The sequence below is a fragment of the Rhinolophus hipposideros genome (assembly GCF_964194185.1).
Source record: "Rhinolophus hipposideros genome assembly, chromosome: 2".
NCBI classification, from domain to species: domain Eukaryota; kingdom Metazoa; phylum Chordata; class Mammalia; order Chiroptera; family Rhinolophidae; genus Rhinolophus; species Rhinolophus hipposideros.
In genome coordinates this window covers 43,335,890-43,358,890 of record NC_138048.1, presented here as the reverse complement: position 1 = coordinate 43,358,890, position 23,001 = coordinate 43,335,890, and the positions used below count along the sequence as shown (strand labels likewise).

Sequence of the window (23,001 nt, the reverse complement as noted above, 5' to 3'; positions counted from 1 at the left end):
CATGATTTAACATTTCTGAATATAAATACTCTTATTTCTCTTTTCCATGTCTTCTACTTAAAAACAAGTCATTTTGACTATGTGTTCTAGAATTTCCTTTGGCTTTTTATATAAGATCCTTTATCTGATTCTCTAATGCTCTGCAGCATCTCTTTTTCACTTTCCACTTTTTCAGTTTCTCACTCTCTCACACTGAGGCTGTGTTGCTTCTTTCTCTCTGCCTCACACTCTCTCTTATGTTTCTCTTATTTATTATTTGCTGTAGGTAATATTTCTGTTTACCTTCATCTGCCTGAATACATTTTTTTTAAAGAAGCATCTCAATACTGGAATTTCAGACTCTTGACTCACTGGTACTTAGAAAAATATTTCAGAATTTCTCCTCAGAGCCACAGAATTATCAGGGATATGTATATAACACTGAAACTCAAATTTAAAATGTCAGAGTCTAAAGTCACGGCCTCTATTTAGGTAATGGTTGATTAAAAAGTTTAAAAAAAAAAGAGAAAGAAAAAAACTTGAATCAATTATTGGTAAATTCAATAGATTGTAAATTTCTGTTATTAAAATGTTCTTATGTGGAGTAAAAGAGAAATACTATAGATACAGATATCAATACTGAAAAAGATATTGTGGAGTTGAATGGCCCGGGGGTTTGAAAGAAGATTCCCTGGAGAGAGTATAGCTAACTTTCCTTATGGTTCTCTTTTCAAACCAAACTCTCTTGCCTGCCCTCTCTAAATACTAACAATTCCCAGGACTTTCCAGACCTGCCTTGTAGAATCCACCGATCCAGTCTAATTGCAAACTTCCTAGGCTGGTTACAATATTTCTAAAAAACTTAAGAGATGTTATAAGCTCTATGAATCAAAAGGCCCATCTATTAAAATACAGAAGTGTTGAGTAGTTGAGTAGGGATTGTAACATTTAATTGTTAAATGAATGACTCTTTTTTGTTTGTTTTTTGTTTTTGTTTTCTGAGATTGTGAACCATTCTGATCCCTAGATGTTTTATTGCTTTTCTTATCATAGTCATTTGGAAGCTCACAGTCCACCCCACACCCCTCCTTCGGGTTCTAAGGAAAGGATGTACTAGCTGTTTTAGACCATGTAGTCAGGCTGAATTCTGTTCTTCTCTCCCAAGCTGCCCTCTATCACTTAAGCCCTTTTGCTTAGGTGCACCTGTTTGCATACTCTCCTATCACTGAAAGAGTAATTGGTTTTAATCAGTTGTGCTCCTGGGATCCACATTTTAGGGGTATCTCGGTCCTAATTTTCAACTCCCTTATTAAAAGTATGTGTAGAGCTCCAATTTCTCTTTCATTTAACATTCCAAGTTGGAATGCAACTTTCTGTTTTGTTATCCAGCTAGGAAGTCTTATTCCTGCAAGAAAGCAGGCCTTATCACAGCACATGGCTTCTGTCCAGATAAATCCCACTGAGTAATTATCTTCCACACACTGGAGGAGAAGCTGTCTTATGTTATCTAAACCCTTCTATTCATCTCCCTAACTTGGCCTCTGAAAATTTAGTGCTAGTTAGCGGAAGCAGAGTGATTTTCACATGCTGCCAACTTGTTAGAGTCCCTTGATTTGGCACCAACATCCAGGGCAGCCACCTCAATCTCACTGAAAACACATTTTAAACGAGCCCGCCAGTATATCTCTTTCATTAGAAAACTCTTATCAGGAGAGTGGTGAGAAGGTATGTCACTACCCAAATTAATGGGTAATGTCATTACCCAAATTAATTGATAAATTACTGGAATTGATGAAACAGAAAAGAAACAGTCTTTCATAACTGTGCAAATAATATACTAAACAAAATTTTCATGACCGATAGCTAAAAAATGAGTGTTAAGAGGGGGGAAGGAAGGAAAATAAAAAGAACTGACTATTAAGATCATCAACTACTAAAATCATATCACTTTGTGAAAATCTGCTTTTACAGAAGGTGTTTATTATAGGTCCAAGCTTCAAACTGGGGATATTTTGAAATCATCACTTACTAAGTGATTCTAAATAAATTCTTTGAACAATCGAATTACATTGATGAAAATGAAGAATTAACTCCTGTCACAGTACAAATTCGTGATCCCACAAGTATCAGGAGTTGCCTGCCATTAGGCACCGATCAGAAGAAATAAAACTTCTTATTGATCAAAGGAAGACATTTACTACCTATGCTACCATTTCTCAATGGCAAAGCCTGCTGGGTTATACAGCAGTTCCCAGCCAGTTATCCTACTGTTGGGTCCAAAACTGTTTCCCAAAACTCTTTCTACTGAGACGACGTGCCTGGGAGTCAGTAAATTGCATGGAAAGCTGGGAGGTCTTTGTGTCACATCATGCTTCTAACTGTGGCTAGAACAGAGTCTCAAAGGATTGGCTGGCGGTACTTGTTCCTTTATCCCATACTGTGTATAGACAGCTGTGGCATAAAGTTTTTCCTCAGCAAACTGAAAAATAGCCCTTTCCTAGCCAAAAGCCTTATAAATGCCTCCAATATGTTATTAATAACTATCTCCCACCCCAGTCAAACTTTCACTTGTAGGTGGTCTGCAAAGGATCACGTTGCAACAAACATTATTTTCTACAATATTTTGTCCTGTGCAATCCCACTACCTGACCATCTAGGGCTGTTTAAAAATGAAGAATTTTGGCAATAATGATGTAATTGAAGGGATTAAGAGCTGATGAGAGTTTGTTAATCTCTTCTACTACCTCTCCTTATAAAATATTATTAGATTTATGACATGATGGACAAAGACGGGGTGAGCTTTGTAGAAGAACAAAAATGCAGGACTGCTTTGCTTTTGTAGTTGGCTGGTTAATTTTTTTTTTTTTTTAACATAGCCTGGGGCAGGTTTACATCTAACATCAGCCTCCCAGAAACAAACTTTACTACACAATGGAGAATGTTCTACACTTATTTGTTGCTTGGGGCTAACTGGCTGAGCTGTTTTGCATTGAATATATATCTTTTGATCTTGCTTTATTTTCCTATTGCCATTTTGTTGCTGCTAAAAATTAATGATTAAGAGAAATCTGTAAGTGAAAACTGCCAAAGGGTTTTGAAATAATGAGATTGGATTCACTGGCCAGTGCTCACTGGCCAGTTTTGTTGGGGCCACAGAGGCCCTGAGTAGAACTCAGTAATGGGGACAAAAATCCCCTTAGGCTCTCTTGGAGGAAGCCTGTACTTAATGAACAATACATTCTTTGTGCCCTTCTGATTGGATTCTGGTCTCAAAGGACAGATTTTGTGAAGTTCCTGTCTGATTCTCTCAATCACAGTATTCTGTAATTCAGGTGTTATACGGAGGTAGAGTGATCTATAAGAAATTGTCTATTTGTAATTACTTTTATTGTTAGAGAAATTTTTATTGAATACCCACAGGATTTGCATGCACTCAACTCGTTTCTGCACTGATATACTTAGAACAGAGAAATTAGAGACTCTGACTGACTTAATTTTTTAGTTTAGCAGAGCTGTAATTTTAATATGAAGTATCATGTGACATGACACTAGGTCTTCTACACACAGAAGAATGTTCATAAAGTTTAAGGGATCCACATCACATGAGAGCAAAAGGGAAAGACGCATAAATAAGCGGTTTTCTTAGATTGATTCATGTTCTCAATGCAGAGTGTGGCAAAAAGGAGATGGAATGAGAGGAAGTGGCACAGAAATATGACTAAAAATGTATGATATATACCGTGCCTATTAGATTACAATAATCTCAAGACAGAAAAAATATAGTGATTAATATAGTAAAGAAACTAAGTATTCCTCTTCCGATTAAGGCTATCCAGATCACTATTTCCGAAGTTTGGATATAAGAATATACCTTTAAAAAACAAAAATCAAATGAATAAATTTAAAGATCAAATTGACTTTATTCAATGATTCATGAGTCGGGCAGCATCCTATCTCTCAAATAAAAAAGAATGTCTGAGAAACTTTACAAAATGGAAGGATTTTATAGGCAAAAGGGAATAGGAACAAGGAAACAGCAGATTACCTCATCTTTTAGGGGAGGATGGAGAGGGTCTATCAGGCAGATTACCTCACAACTGCTGCCAGGAAATTCCAGATTGACCGGTTTAAGATGATATTCTTGGGAGAGGCTATAAGTGCAATTAGATTAGGTATTAAGTCTTGCCTTGGTGACATAAGTTTAGCATAAGTGACTCCATGTTAGGTCTGTTGTCTATTTAGTTAACAATCTTTTCATAACTATAGTAGTTACTTCCTTTATCAGAATTCTTTTGGAGAATACTGTGATTGAAGATAACAGGATAGAAACTTTAGGAAACCTATCCTTAGAGGACAAGAAAGAGCGAGATAAAAGGAGCAATAATATGTTATCATTCATTTGACTTAGGTTAAGTTCAGCTGTAAAATCATTTAAAACATTTTGTTCCTGCTTATTCTTCTCATTTTGTATTTTGGGGAAGTTTTGCTTGGTCCTGATTGCTGATTTGGACACTAACATTCAGAATGAAGAAACTGTGTCTTGTACATAATGAGAAAAAATATGGGACAAATTTACCAATATTAAAGACAGAACAAATCTTTTGTGAATAACCTCAGTGCCTCATTTTGACTACAACACTCCAGAATGCCTAAATTCAGTACATTCGCAGACAACAAAGGATCAGTGAAGAAAACCTTATTCTGTGTACCTCTTTATCACCTTCCCTGGTTGTCTTCTTGGTCGTATTAGTATCTTGAAGGAGAAAAAAATAATTGCTAATTTCAGAGTGAGGTGTAGTAGGGGAAAAATAATTTAAAGTTTTATGAGACAAAAATAACCTGTTTCACAGGGATGAACAGTGAGAAAATTGGTTATGACTTAGTCACAGACCCTTTATAAACTCACAGAGGTTAGGTGACGCTGCTGAAGGTGGTTAGTCCTCAGAGTGACATCTGAGTACAGATTTAAAATGTTCATTTGGATCCTGAAATGTGAACTGCTAGGGCAGGGGACACCCACAAGATAATATCAAGGATCATATTCAAGTCCACCAGACCGAGGAGGAGCACTGAAGTGTTTGAAAACATCTTATATTTTCATTACACAGCATACTTTCAGAAATTCTTTGAGTTACAGTTTCCGCTGCATATTTATTTTTCTAATTTTTGTTTACATGTCTAATATAGTATATCAAGGCATATCATTGAGAAGATATTATCATCTCTTCTAGAGAAAACGGTAGCAGCTAATGAAGGGAGATAAGATGACTAGTACAGAAAAGACAAAAGGGCCTTGATCTGCTACACTTTTCCTCTTTTGAAACTACTAGGAGAAGTAAGATTCTTCCACCTTCAAGATGGTATTAGAAAGGAGACATCTCTAAGAATGTTAGATGAGAGGAGAAAGATATTGGTATGTTCATTCATCTGTCAAATAATTATTGGATGATTTCATGTGTCAGGCACTTTGTGAGGCAATAGAGATGCAAACATTGAGAAGACATGGTCGTGTTCTGATAATAATGATAAGAGGCAGAAAAACAAAGAATCAAAATGCTAGCACAAGTAAGGAAATTGGAGAATGTGCCTTCACCAGGGAGGGCACATCTATAGAGGGGGGTTGATAATGGAAATTGAGAAACAGTGGGAGAGTTAGGACGAGAGATAAGAAAATGAAGAAATGTGGAGGTTTTGGAGTTGCTTACCAAATACAAAAGGTTGCAAAAGGTGTTTCAGGTAAAAGGAAAACCAGAGCTAGGAAGAATGAAGTCAGACTCTGAATAAAGAATAAGATGCATGGCAGATGTGGAGTTTACATATCAAGAGATCAGACTGGAGAGGTAGGTTGAGCTGATTTATATTATACTAGTCAATTTGAACTTTTACAAGTAAAAAGACCAAGTACATTTAAACAAGAGGGTGGCAAGCTCAGCTTTATGTATTTTCTGTTCTGTATGAAGAATGAATGGTATAGTTGTAGGTAAGGGATACAATATCGGAGGTCAGAACACCAGTCGGAAAGTTATACCAGCAGTTGGAAGTGATGCTGACAACAGATGAGAAAGTCCTGAGCAGTAGTAGTGGCCATGAAGATGGAGAACAGAGGTTTATCTTAGGGGAAAAAATGTAAAAATGGTATTTGATTACATAAATGCCATGAAGGAGATGGAAGCAAGGATAGCTCTGTGACTGCTCTCTATGATTAATAGATGGATTATGATCCCACGAACTAAAACTGGGAATTTAGGAGGAGGACAAAAATAAGATGAGAGATAATGAGTTTAAGTTCAAAATATGCTGAATTTGGGATATAGTATAATTAAAGACCCCCAAATGATGAAATGTGTGAGGGCTACTCCATGAAACCAGGAAAGAAGAAAAATGGAATCCTGGAGAGCAGCAATATATAAAAGGTGAATGGAGAAAGAGGGGTTGATAATGGAACCCCAGAAGCAGTGGGAGAGTTAGGACGAGAGATAATAAAATGAAGAAATGTGGTGAATGGTGTTGAAAACTATGAAGATGTTAAATAAGACAAATACTTAAGATAAATCCATTGGATTTTGGCTGTTAGTGGATTCTTCCAAAAGTGATCTTTTTTTTTTTTTAATTTATTTATTGGGGTGACAATTGTTAATGAAATTACATCATTTCAGGTGCACAATTCTGTATTACATCATCTATAAATCCCATTGTGTGTTCACCACCCAGAGTCAGTCCTTCCATCACCATATATTTGATCCCCCTTAGGCTCATCTCCCTCCCCCCACCCCCTTACCCTCTGGTAACCACTAAACTATTGTCTGTGCCTGAGTTCAAAAGTGGTCTTAATAGAGCCAGATGAAGGTAACTTGTCCTTGGGAGAGAGTAGACATTAATTAGTCAACATAATATTGACTATTAATATCAACATTATGATTAATAACATAATCAACATTATATTGACTATTAATTAGTCAGCCTAATTCTTGCTGCTACTCAGGTTAGCTTCCTGAGTACATACAGAGATTTCAACAGAGTTCCTCATGACATGTCAAAAGGTCTTGACCAAAAATGATAAGTAATTCAGAAGAAATAGGGGAATAATTTCAAAACAATGTCTTTTTAATTTACACTTAGGTTTAGCTCTTTCCTTTTCTCTGCCTTTTTTTCCCATTTATCAGCCATAATTTGAGAGTCACTGTGAGAGAATGACAGAAGATGCCTCTCCTATAATACAATCTCAAAGCTAGAGTACCCAGGGACAGAGAGGGTGGGAAAGAGGAATGCTCTCAGACTAAAATGATGGTGCTTTTGAATATAGGGGTTTCCTAGAACTCAGACTGTGACCATCACTTTGAAGCATCTGCAGCTCTTTCTTTCACTCAAGCTGGCTGTGAAATCTCAGACTTAAGTTACGTGGTGGATACAGTAGTACAAGCGGTGATAACCTTTGACTTTCTCCCTCTCCCAAGTCCAGACACTGGTTACTTCCTCTCACCCCCATCGTCCTCCCAGGGTCAGTGCTTTATGTAAAATAAGGGTTATAGTCTAAGGTATCATTCCCCAGTCTGAGTAAGCGGAGTTCCTTACTAGAACTCTCCCAGATGGGCTTTCATTTCAAACTCATAGTTCTTGAGGCCTTCATGCCCTTTCTCTCAGTAACTTCTGAAGCCCTTTTCGGTCACCTGATTCCAAGTCCTATTCACATCCTGATTGTTGATCTGTACAAGAAAGACAGACTTCAAGGAAAGGTTTAGATGAGGGAGAAAAGTGAAAGACAGAAAAAGAAGAAAAAACCCACAAAAATAGGTTGTCACAGCCTCTTAAAATGGAGGCAAACTGGACAGCAGAGCCCTTTTCTAATGTAGCCCTGATAGACAGTCTCATTACCTGTGATTCACTTACTGTATGTCAACTGTGTTATATCAGAATGCTATATCTATTAATTATTGTATCTTAGAGGGTGTACTCATAATTTGTTCCAAATTATATCTGAATTCATATGAGTCATAAAGTTTTGTTCCAATGATAACAATTTACATAATGCTGTATATGATAAGATTATAAAGTGAGAGTCTGGGTTTTCAAGTGAAAACCTAGACTTCTGGGAAATAGTACCCTGACTTTATAGCCATGCCTCATACAACAGAATGTTTATCCTACGTGCATTATAATTTATTGTAAGCACTTTTATTTCTCCTGATTGCTGGAATGAGATAAAGAGTAAACCCTACATGGTACAGACCTTCTTTTTTTTCCTTCTTGAACTTAGAATACTTTTGATATTTACTTCATAATGACTCAGAAGATATATCAGAAGTTTTGTCAGAAGATAACAAAACTTCTTTAAATAGCTGTGAAATTGTTTCTAATTCCACAAGGAGTGAAAATTTTAACTAGAAGCCTGAACCAGGATTCCAAGACTAATTTTACTTTTTCAAAGGTACAACTAAAGGTAGATTTTTTTTTTCATTCTAAATGAAAGAGATTTTTTTCACAGAGAGCAGAGATTCATAGCAAGAATCAAAACAAAACAAGGTAAAACTGTTTCTCATCCTCACCGAGTAGGGAGGAAAGAAGAGAATCCATAATTCAAAGGAGAGGAAAGGGTTATAGATAGTACTTGCTACTACAGAGAGTATAATTGCCACTCACACTGGGAAGTGGAAGGAATAAGCCATGTTCTTACAATCTGAAGGTCCACAAATCATAGAGTATATCTCATCTAATCTAGGAGGAACCCCAATTATGCCAAGCCAATCTCAGCTGATCACAAAGTACAGCGTGGACCAGCTATTTTCCTCTGTTCAGGTTGCCCTGAAGAGAGAGCCTTGTGTGGGTTCTAAATGTGGTGAGGCAATTAAGGCCTGAGCTGCCTATGCACAGATATGCCAACACCCTTTAAAAATATTCTAAAGATGGTATTAGAGCCTCAATTTACTCTGCTGCCCTAGAACCATGCTGCATTGTTCTGCTTTCAATTTACTGCTTATGTGCTTTAGGGGACCAACTCTGACGAGAGGGACCAGACGTATGAGAGCATAGGCCTAAAAGGAGGTTTCCCTGGAGCTGCCTATGAATGAGAAAGGAATTGGATTATACAACAATATCTGGCAGTTGTTGGATTTAGCCCCCAAAATGGGATTTCTACAGAATGATTGTCTATAATACAAATTATAAAAAGTGACCAGCAGAAAAGTTTATTAAACTCTTCCAAAGCTCACTGGGTATTCTAAACTTCAGCCAATTTAATAATCACAGTCATAAGAGAAGATAGTTATTATTCCTGTTTTGCTGAGGAAAAACACTGGAGCTCTTCAGTAACAGTGGACTCATTTAGGGCCAGGCACTGCTCTATATATTTAAAATTAATCCATGGGAACATTACAACTACCCATTGAAGTAGGTACTGTTATAGTCTTCATTTTATAGATGAGGAAACCCAGGCACAGAGAAGTTAAACAAATGTCCCAAGATCATAGAGTAGCATATGATGGAGCTAGAATGCAGAGCCAAAAACTGTCTCCTCAGCCTAACCCCCTACCCACCCCGCCATTCGGCCATTCTTTTCTAAGCAACTTGCGTAAAGCTACAAAACTGCAGAACCCATGAGGTTTCTACTTCACCACTGACAAGAAAAAGGGCATCTTGAGTTATGATATGATTAAGATGATGATTTCTTTTCAAAATTGATTGAGACTCTTCGAAAGACATTAGGAGAGTTGTTTCCAGTCACTTAAAATGTTTCTGGGATTAAGCCTAACTCCAGGTGTGACTGGGATAGGAGTCAGTTTTCTCCTGGTCTCAAGCTCAACATTGATCTGTTTTTAGAATTTCCATCTGCCTTTTTTTCCATTTCTTTCTTCTGTGTAAATGTAGAGATGACACAGTTGATGTGACAACAAGAGGAGCACAGACTGTCCTAGAATCGATTGCTTGTTGATGGAGTCTTAATTTGGTGGCTGTGGCCTTCTCCTCCCCTGCAGCATCTGCATGCAATATGCGTTTATGGGTTATGCTTCTTCAGTAAGATGAACCTGAAAATACAGCGATACATATATTATGTATATATATGAAGAAGAATGCATGTATGGCTGGGCAACGGGCTCCCTAGTGATTGTTACAGAAAAAAAAGCCTATCTAGGGAGACCTTTTCATTGTTCCAGGGGTAACACAGTCTGTTCTGGCTTTGCCGTTTGCCACTGTGGATTATTTTTTGCTCTCCCAGGTGATAAATCATTCTAATAAGCAGCATCCAATCACAGAAAGGGTATTTTGTCAATATGACATGTGCAAATAACTAATGCCAATTGAGAATTTAAGGCTGATCAGAGCGTCTGGGTAATGATACATATTCAGTGGGAGTCATCACACTCTATAAAGCGATAAACTTTTCGAATGACTTAAAGAAATCAGTACTTTTCTTTATAGTCATTCTGTATAGGACTGTTTTCTTTTTGTCTATCATACTCTACCATTAGAGAGCATGAGTATAAGCATAGTTATTATTTGACATCTTATGAATCAAATAATACATCTTATGAAATGTTTCCATGTATATCACTTCATTTTATTCAAGGCACTATCGTAGTATTAGTTTAGAGGTTGAGGCAAGTATCATTAGCCTCACTTTACTTATGAGAAAACTAAAACACCGAAAGGCTAAAAGACTTACCTATGTTCCAATAGGAAATAGACTGAAGGGCAGACCTAAAATCAGTTATCTCCAGAAACTAAACAATATGTCTTTCGCCCTAAGACTCCATCAGCAGTGTACAGATTCCCAATCGTTGTGAGCAATGGCAGCTTCACATGAGTCAGGCTCCTGTGGTTTACTACCTCTGTGATCTCACCCTGTCTGGAATGCCCACCACTACTTCATGTGTGTGCATATACACACGTGCATCAGGCGCTTGGACACGAATGTGTGCAAAGGAGCTAGGGTGAGGGGAGATGATGCTAAACCATGTGCACGCTGCCATGGTGTTAATTGGACTAAAATCAGTACGAATCTAGAAAATTAAACCATTATCAAACTGAGATCGTTTTTTTCTTCAGGAGGATCAAGATTAAGAATGCAGACAGGCACAAGAACAAGAAAATGAGACCAAGAGAACAGGCAGGGGTCAAAGCCAGAAGTCAAGTCTGGAAGGAAGCAGAGATGGGAACAGGGCAGCTAGGAGCTGAAGCTTCTTGTTGCAGGCAAGGCTCAGCAGGAGTGCCTCAGGTTAAGCAGTGAATCCCCACAATTCTTTTATTTCTTGAAGTTTAATCTTAAAACATGGTAATGAAGTAGAGGTGATCCAAGATCATTAACAATTCAGAATTCTTTAAATTTGGTTTCTAACTAATTTGTCATTTTTTCAATATGTTTGCATACGTGTTGTTGGAATTCATTATACTTAAAATAATACGATAAAGTCAGACTAAAAACTTCTGCCTCAGGAGAATCTGGAGTATTTCCATGATACTTTATTTCATCTTCTGCTTAGAGCTTTTCCTAATTCCATACTTTCAAGCTGGGAATGTATAGCATTACTTCCCAGACCAAGTATCTTTCCTTGTAGACGGTAATGAGTTTATGATAATTTTGCTGATTCGCTAAGGGTTTTGTTTGTAGGGTTAAAGTTACAATACAAACAGCATCAAAATAAGTGGCTAACACACTCTTGAATACTTCCTTTCCAGCTACATCTTGAATTATCCCACATCTTATAAAAGGGGGAGAATCACAAATGTGAAAAAAAATAAACTTACAACCAGAACATCACTAGTCTTTATTGTAGTGTTTCTTACATGAACTTGACTTATAATTCAGAGATTTAAAAAAAAAAAAATTATTAAATTTATTGAGGTGACGTTGGTTAATGAGATTCTGTAGGTTTCAAGTTTACAGTTCTGTAGTACATCTTTTGTATATTGATTGCATTGTGTGTTCACCACCCGAAGTCAAGTCTCCTCCATCACCATACATTTGACCCCGTTTAACATCTTCTGCCCAGCCCCCCACCCCTGATAGCCACCAAACTGTCATCTGTGTCTATGAGTTTTGGGTTTGTTTCTCTTGTTTATTTGTTGCTTTCTGTTTTATGTTGCTGGTGGCTTTGTACATTAAGAAGCATATGCCTATGAAAAAACACCGTTGCACTGTAGATGTTTGCCCTATGCTTCTGGATACAGAAACCAAGAGACTAAAGTCTAACTCAGTTTTTTTTTTTTTTTATATTTGACCCTGTCAACATTTAAATGGGATATGTCATTGTGAGGAGGTTGGGAGGGGTGTCTTTTACATTATAGGATGCTTATTTAGCAGCATCCTTGGCGTTTGCCTACTAGATGCTAGTAACAACCCCATCCCCCAACCCCCGCCAGTTGTCACAACCAAAAAATGTCTTCATATATTGTCAAATGTTCTCTGGAAACACACATTGCCCCCACTTGAGAATCATTCATTTGACTGTTCTTTCTTAATTTAAGAGTCAGATCTCTCTTATCCATCCAGTTCCACTTCCCTCCGTCCTTAAAATTAAAAACGTGTGAAGATAGATAACTGGTGAGGGACTAAATAAAATCTAATTATTTGTTATCAATGAATAAGTACCAGATTGTACTCTTCAGAAATAGAAGAAAGTTCAAGTTTGGATAAATTCTAATGCTAAGTTGGTACATTCTCAGAGTCAGTAATGCTTGTTTAAAAATGAAGAGATGTGTCTAATAGCAATTGAATAGGCTTGCTATCTGGTAGTTCTGTATCACTTACATCATGGATATACTGTCTGTAAATATCCTATTAAGCAGTCTGTTGGTACAAACCATATGTAGCTTTTCTTTTCTACCTCCAATTATATTCATTTCTTGGAAGCGTAATCCCCAGAATTATGCAGTGTAACAGGAATTGTCAGAGTACTTGTTTGTATAAGTGTGCATGCTATACATGGTGTAGAATGTTTGCAAAGATTGAATACTTGGGATTTTTATGGGTGCATTGATTTTTTGTGACAGTTTTATGGATTCAGATATACTGAACAGGAAAGATAGAAATTTGTTTTCTTGTCTTTCGGTTATTTTTTTAAAAAACTGATTTTTTAAAAAGCAAGTGTTCATAGTTAAGGTAAGTAACCCACCTGATATTTTAGGGCTTATGGTTAAAATGAGCAACCCACTAAATGATTATCTAGTGATTTATGCTTCCTTTTGCTGTTTTTCACATACAACATAGATTATTTAATTCCCAGGGATGATCTTTTATCATAGTGGAATCACTCAGCACATTTTTTTTCTCTTTTGCTTTCATGTGAATACCACATGCAATAATTCTCTTTAAATTTTCCCTTTGCATCTGATCATTTTAAGCATTTCTTAAGAAAAATTAAAATAGTTACCCATCTATTCTGTACCTATGGGATAATTAACAAATATTTTATAATTGACCTAATAGCAATTTGCTAAGTTAAATGCAGTTGATTTATTCCATGTTTCAGTGAGTACCTACTGTGTGCATGGTGAGTTTATGCTGCTAGTCCCCATCAGGGCGCCATAGGGGAACTCCAGGAGGGTCACTGTCATAAATAAGCTTATGAGGAAAGTAGTGGAAATAACTCTAAAGCAATGCGGATTATAATAAGGTCATAAGAAGAAACTAAGTAAAAGGATGGGATACTAATGAGAGAAGATGTCCTGACAAGGTGCCACTCTGTATTATATCCCATGTCTTCAGCTGCCTGACAAAAATCCCACCTAAAGGGGAAGGACATTTCCTGTCCCTCTCCTCTTGGCAACAACAGCCACTTTCTTTAGGGCTCCATTTTTTTTAAATCCTGGAATGATTTGCAACTTCTTGAGCTCCAGGAGGAAACATTCTATTAAATCCAAACACCACAAAACACAGATTTTTAAAATATGCGCACATATCTTCGTACTTTTTCTGATTTAGTCAAGACTGATTTTGGAGATAAAGACCTTAGGTATCCAATTTTGAACTAGATTGTCTGGTATGGAAGTGGCATTCTGAGTGGGGAATAACTTATTATTATATAATAATGGCACAGCAGGAGAATTCTCATTTACTCTACAGGCATGCCTAATGCACGGTTAAACCAACTTACCTCCTAGATGCACACTCATGATGCTTACTGGCTAGTCAGTGCATGCTGGGAATCTGGGTCTGCATTTAATCATCATCTCCTCATTTCCAAATAGCTAGGCATTAGGTGACTACCCTGTGTGAATGGTTATTTTCATTTAACAAACCAGAAGTTCTACACACTAAGACTATTACTTTGACTTTTACCGTATTTTTTTTTCTCATGTGTACTTCTTATGGTTTAAAATAGTTGCCACCTTAAGTAAAGATTTTCAAATTAATTAGTTCTGGAATTGTGTAATTATTTTGTTCATTTTTCAGTATGAAAGTTTTAGTCACATTGTAGAAAGATGATTTTCTAGTTTTATAGAGTCAGTGCATTCACTTTGGAACTATTGGCTACATAAAAAAAAGAATGCTTAAGTATCTGGAAGAGTGGTTTCCTTTTAAAAAATACTACATTGTGCTCTGGTGCTTGGAGTTTACTAACTATACTGAATTAGTAAAAAGTGTGAATGTATAGGTATGTATTTGAGTCTAATACACCTTTCACTTATTTGTACGTAAAAGATAAATTAAAAATAAATAAATAATGGGTGAAACACAGTGTAAAAGTAAGATGTTATGTAGATTGTCATAGGAAAATTTCCATATAATGTGTTATTTCAGTAGATGCGTTTTTATGGGCCTGGTAATTTCACTGAAATAGTCAATTACTTCTTTAGGTAAAATAGATTTGAATCCTCTCAGATAATAATTTGCAATAATGATCTGTGTGGTAATTTTAACTTTTCCATTGACAAAAAAATGCTAAAATATTGAAAGGACCCTAAAGACATGACTTAGAAACTCTACCTTGTGCTGATAAGGAAATTTGCCAAATTCATTTGTGGTTTCTATAGAGCTTGGGACTAGGGGTAGAGTGGGGGCTGGTATACAGGTTAACCACATGGCTTGTGTCTACATGCGTGACACTGTTAGTTCACATGACAGGCATTGACTGTTTTACACCAGATTAGTTTTAGGAGGTACCTTAATGAATAAGTCAAAATCTGTCTTTATTTTACAGGTCATTTTTGTGTAAAATATGTAGTATTTTTTTCAAAATGAACATATTAGGGCCATATGCTGGGCTAAACAGCACTCAGAGTATATATCTGATGTGGCATATCTGCGTGCTGCTGTGTTGAGCTGTGTAGATGAGAAAAGTGTGAGGAGAAATGTGATAGAAGATTTAAAATCCATTTGTAGAGGTACATTTCCATTCTTCTCAGTACAAAAGAAAAACACAGTGAGTGAATCTACATCAACAACTTCATTTATGATCTACATGGCAATGAACAGCCTATTAATTCATAAATGATTCTAAACTGAGAAATGCCACACCATCACCAAGGACAGAGAAATGATGTCACAAAAGAATCGAACAGGAAAAGTAGAATCGAGTCTACAGAGAAGCAGCCAGCATCCATGATGTTAGCTTTGCACTCCCTCATGGAGAGGTTCTAAATTATTAAATGCATATAAATATCTGTATGACAGAGAAACATATACTGAGTGATTGAAGATACTAAATGATACCTTTATCTGTATTTATGAAAATAAAAAGGTGGAGAAGAAAAGAAAGACCTGCATACCATGGCACCCAAAAAAATTAAATAAAATAATCATGCTAAGTAAAATATATAATTCACCAAAAACTAATAGGATAAGAGGGCTTCTGTACCATAGGTAAGGAATTTTTAAAAGACTCAGCTTTTCTCCTTCTTATGAGAGGTACGAATTGGCCTCTGTATTCCCTCCGGTGGACAGCCTGTGGATAAGATATCAATTTCCTGTCCATACTTGGGTGTGGAATTTCTATGCCTGGCTGTTTTGACCTGAGAGGAAACCTGCAATTGACTTGGTTTGGAAAATACAAGGGAACATGGTGTTTTAATTGTTTTTCTGTCATTCTCCTGGCTCCTTCTGTCCATCCCTCATGGCCCAGAGTGCTGAGCAGCTGGCTCTGCAGCTGTGAACAGAGTCTGGGACAGTCTTCCTGTGGGGCAGACATAAATCTTGCCAAAGTGATACAGAGAGAAGATTTATGCTTGGTGTTTTTGCTTGATCTTTTCATTTCTAGATTCTTGATATAGTAGAATTGAAGAAAACTGTACTCATCATAAAGTTTTTACCCATTCTCCACTAATCTGTGTTCTTTACCCCTTCCTTTCAAGTTTCAGGAAGAGACTCTTTTAGGTTTCTATAGTAAGTAGTCATTCAAATGAATATTTTTCCTTCACCTTCCTTGGAATCGGAACTACAAAATTGGTTTATTCATCTCCCATAAAAGATTGAATTCATTCTGTTATATATACACAACGGAATACTATTCTGCCATAAGAAAAGATGAAATAGTGCCATTTGTAACAACATGGATGGATCTTGAGATTATTATGCTAAGTGAAATAAGTCAGACAGAAAAAAATCGAGAACCATATTATGTCACTGATATGTGGTATATAAAACTGAAAACAACAAAGGAACAAGACAAACAAATGAAGAAACAAAAACTCAGAGACACAGACAATGGTTTAGTGATTACCAGAGGGTAAGGGGGACAGGGGGTGGTAGATGAGAGTAAAGGGCATCAAATACATGGTGATGGAAGGAGAACTGACTCTGGGTGGTAAACACACAATGTGATATATAGATGATGCGTTACAGAATTGCACACCTGAAACCTATGTAACTTTACTAACAACTGTCACCCCAATAAACTTTAATTTTTTAAAAAAGGGATTAAATTCATTCTAATGTGGCCAGAAATGCATTCTAATGGTAGCAGGCTGTCTCTCACCAGCAGACAATTGCTGCCCTCAAAAGCTGGAACCAGACTTAGGCAAGGTGATACCAGCTTTGATTGCCTTGACACAACACCTACCCACTTAGCCTTGGACCAGCTCACACACTTTTCACTCCTGAGAGTGGGCATTACAAGCTCATATAGATCTGAAGCAAACATTGAAATCTAGTCTAATTCCACAGTGGTGAGTCATAACTCGAACATACCATCACACAAGACTTTAGGAAGTATTTAAGTACAATTCAAAACTGAGTAAATATGCTACATCATCAATCATCTAATTCTCAAAGTTACTTAACCAGATGAAGTTCTGTATAAACGACCTTTTCCTAGAAAATAATCCAGTGAGATTTGTTATTATATTATTTAACTTTATTTGCCTTCATTACTCATTCTCAGATTATTTATTGCTGAATTGAATCTAATATAATGACGTCCATCCATTGGATGGTAAGGACAGATAGTGCTGATACTTAAGACTCCAAGAAGCAGCATGGCAGTGGTTCATCCTGAATATAATTATTTTCTTGACTGGTCTTGAGTTGTGTCCAATCATGTGGAGAATGAATGCAAATGCAGGTATGGCTAAGACTAATGTTGTCATTCTGCTCTGCTAGGTGTGTTGTAGAGGACAAGAACTCGAAGGTGGCCTGGTTGAACCGTTCTGGCATCATTTTTGCTGGGCATGACAAGTGGTCTCTGGACCCCCGGGTTGAGCTGGAGAAACGCCATTCTCTGGAATACAGTCTCCGAATCCAGAAGGTGGATGTCTATGACGAGGGTTCCTACACTTGCTCAGTTCAGACACAGCATGAGCCCAAGACTTCCCAAGTTTACTTGATCGTGCAAGGTAAGAAAAGGGGCGTAGGAGGGTGGTAAAGGAGGCATGGAAGGCAGAGAATAAACATGATGTGTGAAATACCTGCATAATCCCATCTGAGAAAAACTACAATTCCAAGTACATTATGGCACTTAAGTGTCTGTCTTCTCTCTAAAAGGACAGACCTAAAATGAGAGGACTAAGGAGAATTGAGAGAGATGAATCTTGCCACTGTGAGCCAGTCCCTTTGGTAACAATGTTTTCTCCTAGTTCTGAGTGAAAACACACAGCAAAGGCCACATCTGTTGGAATAAATTGACACAAAAGCACAAGAACGTATAGAATGCTTAGGACCATGTGAAGTCCACTTTATCACTCCTTTAAGTACTGGATACTTTGTTGAAGGTTTGAATTTCAGCTCTTCTCAGCCTAAAGAATGTCACTAATTATCTATTTTTATGATAGTAAATATTGTTCGGAAAAATGAAAATTTCTAAAGGCCTTGACATCCTCTCAGCTGACCAGCTTTCTATTTACTTTGTGTCTCCTGCTAATGGCAAGTAATTTGTGAGCAAATCCAGTATCTGCAAAGTCATTGGGGACAATCTGCTTCCAGATTGGGGTTTCCAAGGACACATCTGAGTCATGGTTTTACAGGATGAAAACCCTAAATGGCATCCACATGCCCCCAACCTATAGCTCTCTTGGGTCCTTTTCCACATAATTGCAGAATGAGAACAAAGCTGATCAGCTGCACAATTTTATTGCAAGCGAAGTCAAACCACCAGCAGTTTAAATCCATCTAACAAGAAAGATCCAAGCACTAACAAATATCAGGGCTGTGTTCATGTGTTCTTGATTTACAATTTTATGTAAATTTAATGCAAATTAGGCATGGCCCTCCGGCTCCTGTCAAGATTCCATTGCAGTCACTGGTGTGGCAAAGTTTGACTGTAGCTTCTGTTAATGTGTTATGGAATTGATGATTGCAGTGTTTAAATTATTGCTCTTCCACCTCCTCTGATTAATAGATTGAAACTGGAGTAAAATACATCAGAGACTGCCTGGTGCAAGGGTGGTTTAGTCATGTGACCTCCATCTTGGTCTATTTGCAATGGCTGACACCTTCATTTTATTGCTTGTAAAAGGCATGTCTACTTACTTGCAACGTTCCTTATCATAGTCAAAGCATAGAATGCTTTCCTTTTAGTTTAGTGGAGAGTACTTGAGCTCTAATAACAAGAGTCACCAGGGCCTGGATCCTAGGCATCCATTTAAATGTTTAAACATAACTAGAGAATTGTAAATATGTAAATGACTTAGTTTACCAGCTCCTTCAAAACATAAGAGTGTGCACGCATGTATGCACGCACACACACACCCTTACCTCTCAAAACAAAAGTTCTACCTCATTCAGTGGCAGAGAGAGGGGCGATAAGCAGTTTACTTAAGGTCCTTTAGAACAGATTTTTCTCTAATTACTAGCTCCAAATTATATTATGAGATTTCTACAAAACATTCCATACATTTACAGCCTTTAATGTTATGGAAAGCCACTAGAGACCACACTAGAAATCATGTATTGCCCTATACTGAGTAAAATTGGACAATCTAAGTATTATATTCCTTAGTTTCTAGATGAGGAAATAGAAGTTCATTAAATTTTGGTTACTTGCTCAAAATCACACAGACAATTCAGGGAGTAGTTTGAAGCCAAGCCAACCTGGAAACAAATGTGAAGCACTTTCTACTGGAATGGAAAATTTTTGTTATGACTTTAAGAACTACCACATTTATATTTAAGTCTGAGCTCTTCATGTCAAATGCACAATGTCCTTCCCCTTTTTTTCTTATTCATGTATATAGTTTTTAGCTATGCCCATGACCATCCCTAGAGGGTTAGAGCTAGAACTATGTTAGAATGTACCGTGCACACCTCCAGGCCATGTTAGCAAAAGTGTAATTAACTTAAATTTAGTGTAATATTAAGTTACTAAATTTAACTCAATATTAAGGGATGGAGAGGAACCTACTAAGTGCCAGGTACCATTTATTTCTTGTCTCATTTAATTCTGATATTATTATTAAGTAGGTGTTAATAACATTTTTATAAATATGCAAAAGCTTAAAGCTCAGAGACAATTAGGAGCTTGCTCAGGCTCCCTGTTGGCTGAGGACAAGGTTTCAAACCTATATCTGTTCGATTCAAGATATTACTGAATTTTCATCTTACCCGTATTTCTTTGAAAGAGAAAGTGAGCAACATAGCCTGTGCTTGTAAGGGAGATGAAGAAAGGATTATCTCCTTTGAGCCTGAATCATGAAAGGGGATTTTTTTGGACAATTATATGGATGTTGGCATTTGATCTTTAGCACCAGATGGCTGAACCATTTTCCCTTAGGACATTTGACTTTGTGATTTTTGTCAAGGGGTTCCATCTCTTTATGTGGTTTGTTCACACTGCTTCCTACTCCATGCTGCAATTCTACATATTTCCATCACTTCAGAGTTTCTGCTTCTAGATATGACTGGCATCCTTCTTTTCTCCAATCCCACAGCACCTTCCTTTAGAATATAAAGATCTTTTCAGTTTTCCAAGTTCTGCCTTTCTCTCCCTCCATGGTTTCTGCAAATCTAACTTAACTAAACATTAAATAAATACTGTATTATTTTTCTTTGCCCAATGGTGAGACCACCCTTTGCTCAAAGATGCTATGAGATATCACTAAAGAATAGCAGGTCGAGGGTGGGCTTTGCATTTATACTGTCTGATTTGAAATCTCGGTTTTCCTTCTTGCTACTTAAATCAATTTAGGGATAAACCACTTAATTTCTTTCACTAAGGCTTAGTTTTGTCGTATATAAAATGAAGGTAAAGTTAAAAATTTAAATCCTCTAAATTTATTGTAAGGACTAAATTAGATGATGTATATAAGCCCCTAACCCAGTTTCTGGGGATCATGTGCTCTCAGCCAATAGATGGTGGTGATGATGCTATTGCTGCCACTGCTGCCCAGGGGGTGCTGCCCAGAAGCTAATAGCTGTTACCCTTGTTGTAGGCTCTTTCAGCTTTTTTTGGGGGGAGGTCCCTCCAGTCCATTTTCTTTAGTTGTCCTTTTCTTTAGCACCCAATCTTTAGCTTTCTTCTTTAGGATTCTAAATGGCTTCTTAGACCAGCATCACTTTTAAGTTCTTAGCTACGTGGAATAAGGATGTTTGAGGAGAACATGCAGCATTGCATAGGTGTTATATTTTAGATTGGTAGGACCTCTTCAAGACTGTCCGATTAAATAGTTTTGGGGTGGGGCTTGAGAATTTGCATTTCTAACAAGTTCCAGGTAATGCCCATGCTACTGGTGTAGGGACCACACTTTGAGAACCAGTGCTTTAAAAGAACTGTGTAGTCTAAGAACATCCCGGGAAGTAATCCTGCATAATTTCATTCAATTTCAGATAGCGCTACGCCCCCAAACCCTTCTAAAATGAATCTTGTTGGACATGAGACAGAGAACACACAGATTGATAAAGACCTTAACTTTCATAGGAACATCTTAGGGCTTCCAAGTCTGCTTACCTAGCCTAGTCCCGTGGAAGGAAAATCTCTCTTTCCAAATTGTCCATTTTCAAGTACCAAAGTTGAAAAACAAATAATGGTTGAGACATGAAAAACTGCTCTAGACTTCAAAAGTCTTTATACATTTTTAAGTGTTTGTACCTCCTAGTACATCTTCTGTCCTCTAATACATATTCTCACCATGTTAGTGACTTTTCCACATCTCCAACATTTTTCTCTCTCTTATTTTGGTAATTATTTTTCACAAAGAAAGGAAGTTTTTTTAATCAGTTCATGAAGACTTTTACACACAAAATAGCCTGTGTGGAAATAAATATGCTGTATGGTTTTCTCAAGTCAATCTTTAGCTAAATGACATCTTCACACACCTTCCTTATGAGGTGCACAGGTGAAAGTTTTGCATCAGCAAATATGCAATCAATGGTGACCTTGAGATTCACTTGTGATTAGTAGTAATAAATGTTGCATTGATAGCCGCTAAAGCTTTTCAAACATAAACATATACTTGAGATACTTAATAAATTGTGAGACCAATTTCTAAAGCAAGATATTTTGGTTCCCATACCATTTCCTTTACAGATTCTGATATCAAAGATTAAGAAAACGTCACCCTGAACATCAATAAAATAAACAGATTGCTCTGGCATCATTCCCATTAATGACAGTTTCTACTCCAAAGGGTACCCTCCTATGATTTCCTGATTTTTCTGATCGTGCCCTGGATGGAGGCACTTGTGTTAAGGCAATGTTTCTCTTTATGTGATCTTTGCGTAACCTGCAACAAGTCAGCATTTGGGTTTATAATACTTCTCAAAATGAAGATTCTTGAGAATGACTCCCAGATCAATTGAATCAGACTGTCTGGGGATGTGGCCATAATTTGCAAATACATTGTGCCCTGCAGGTGATTCAATGCATGTAAAAAACCAAGAACTACTGTTCTAGAGATCTAAGCAATCAATGTGAGTGTTTTGCGACTGCCTTCCTGCTCGTTTTCCTGTATGACAGTATCACATTATATCTAAAACTCTGTGGAACACATACTAGAGCCTTGTAATAGAAAAATGAAATTAAATAAACCTGCGTACTCATCAAAAACAAAGATTAATTTCATGTTCTTGAGCCCTGGAAATACTAGCTCCTAAAATGAGAATTTTTTTTAACTTAACTTTAAGAAACTCCATATTTATGTGAAGTCAAAGGAAATCCTGACATGACCATATTTTAAAGATGTGAACTTATATTTATGTATCTCATTTACCATACCTTACAGCATTTATCATATTTTCAATTTGTTTATTACATTATTCTTGAGTCTGGCACCCATACTAGAGTGGTCGTTTCCATGTTGAGTCTTCTGCTCTCTTTTTATGTTACTCTGATTTGGTTAGCATTGTTTTAGAAATGGCCTGATCTGCATATATTAAAATTGGAGATAATTTTTAAGAAGCAGCAATGTGTTTCTAAGTTAATAGTTAAATTTCACTATAACATTAAATAGAATTTCAGAATTTTTTCTCATCACTATGACTCAAATCACATACATAGATTGTGAGAATCTCTCTATTACTTGTAAAGAAATTTATTGCTTAATTACCTCAAGTAAGTCAATTATGGAAAAAAATGTTAAAGCAGGACTCCTTATAAGAATAAACATGTTTGGTCTCATTTTGAAATCCACATACTTAAAAAGCCACATTTCCTATATCCCATA

At 36.9% G+C, this 23,001-nt stretch overlaps 1 protein-coding gene across 4 annotated transcripts in view; it reads left to right on the top strand.

The window, feature by feature from the left end:
* LSAMP (limbic system associated membrane protein) overlaps window positions 1-23,001 on the top strand; it is a 1,158,269-nt gene that overhangs the window by 855,896 nt on the left and 279,372 nt on the right. For all 4 annotated transcript variants that reach the window (XM_081074508.1, XM_081074507.1, XM_081074509.1 and 1 more), the window contains one exon: window positions 17,510-17,742. In XM_081074508.1, coding sequence (XP_080930634.1) covers window positions 17,510-17,742 — 233 coding nt within the window. The remainder of the gene's footprint in view (window positions 1-17,509; window positions 17,743-23,001) is intronic.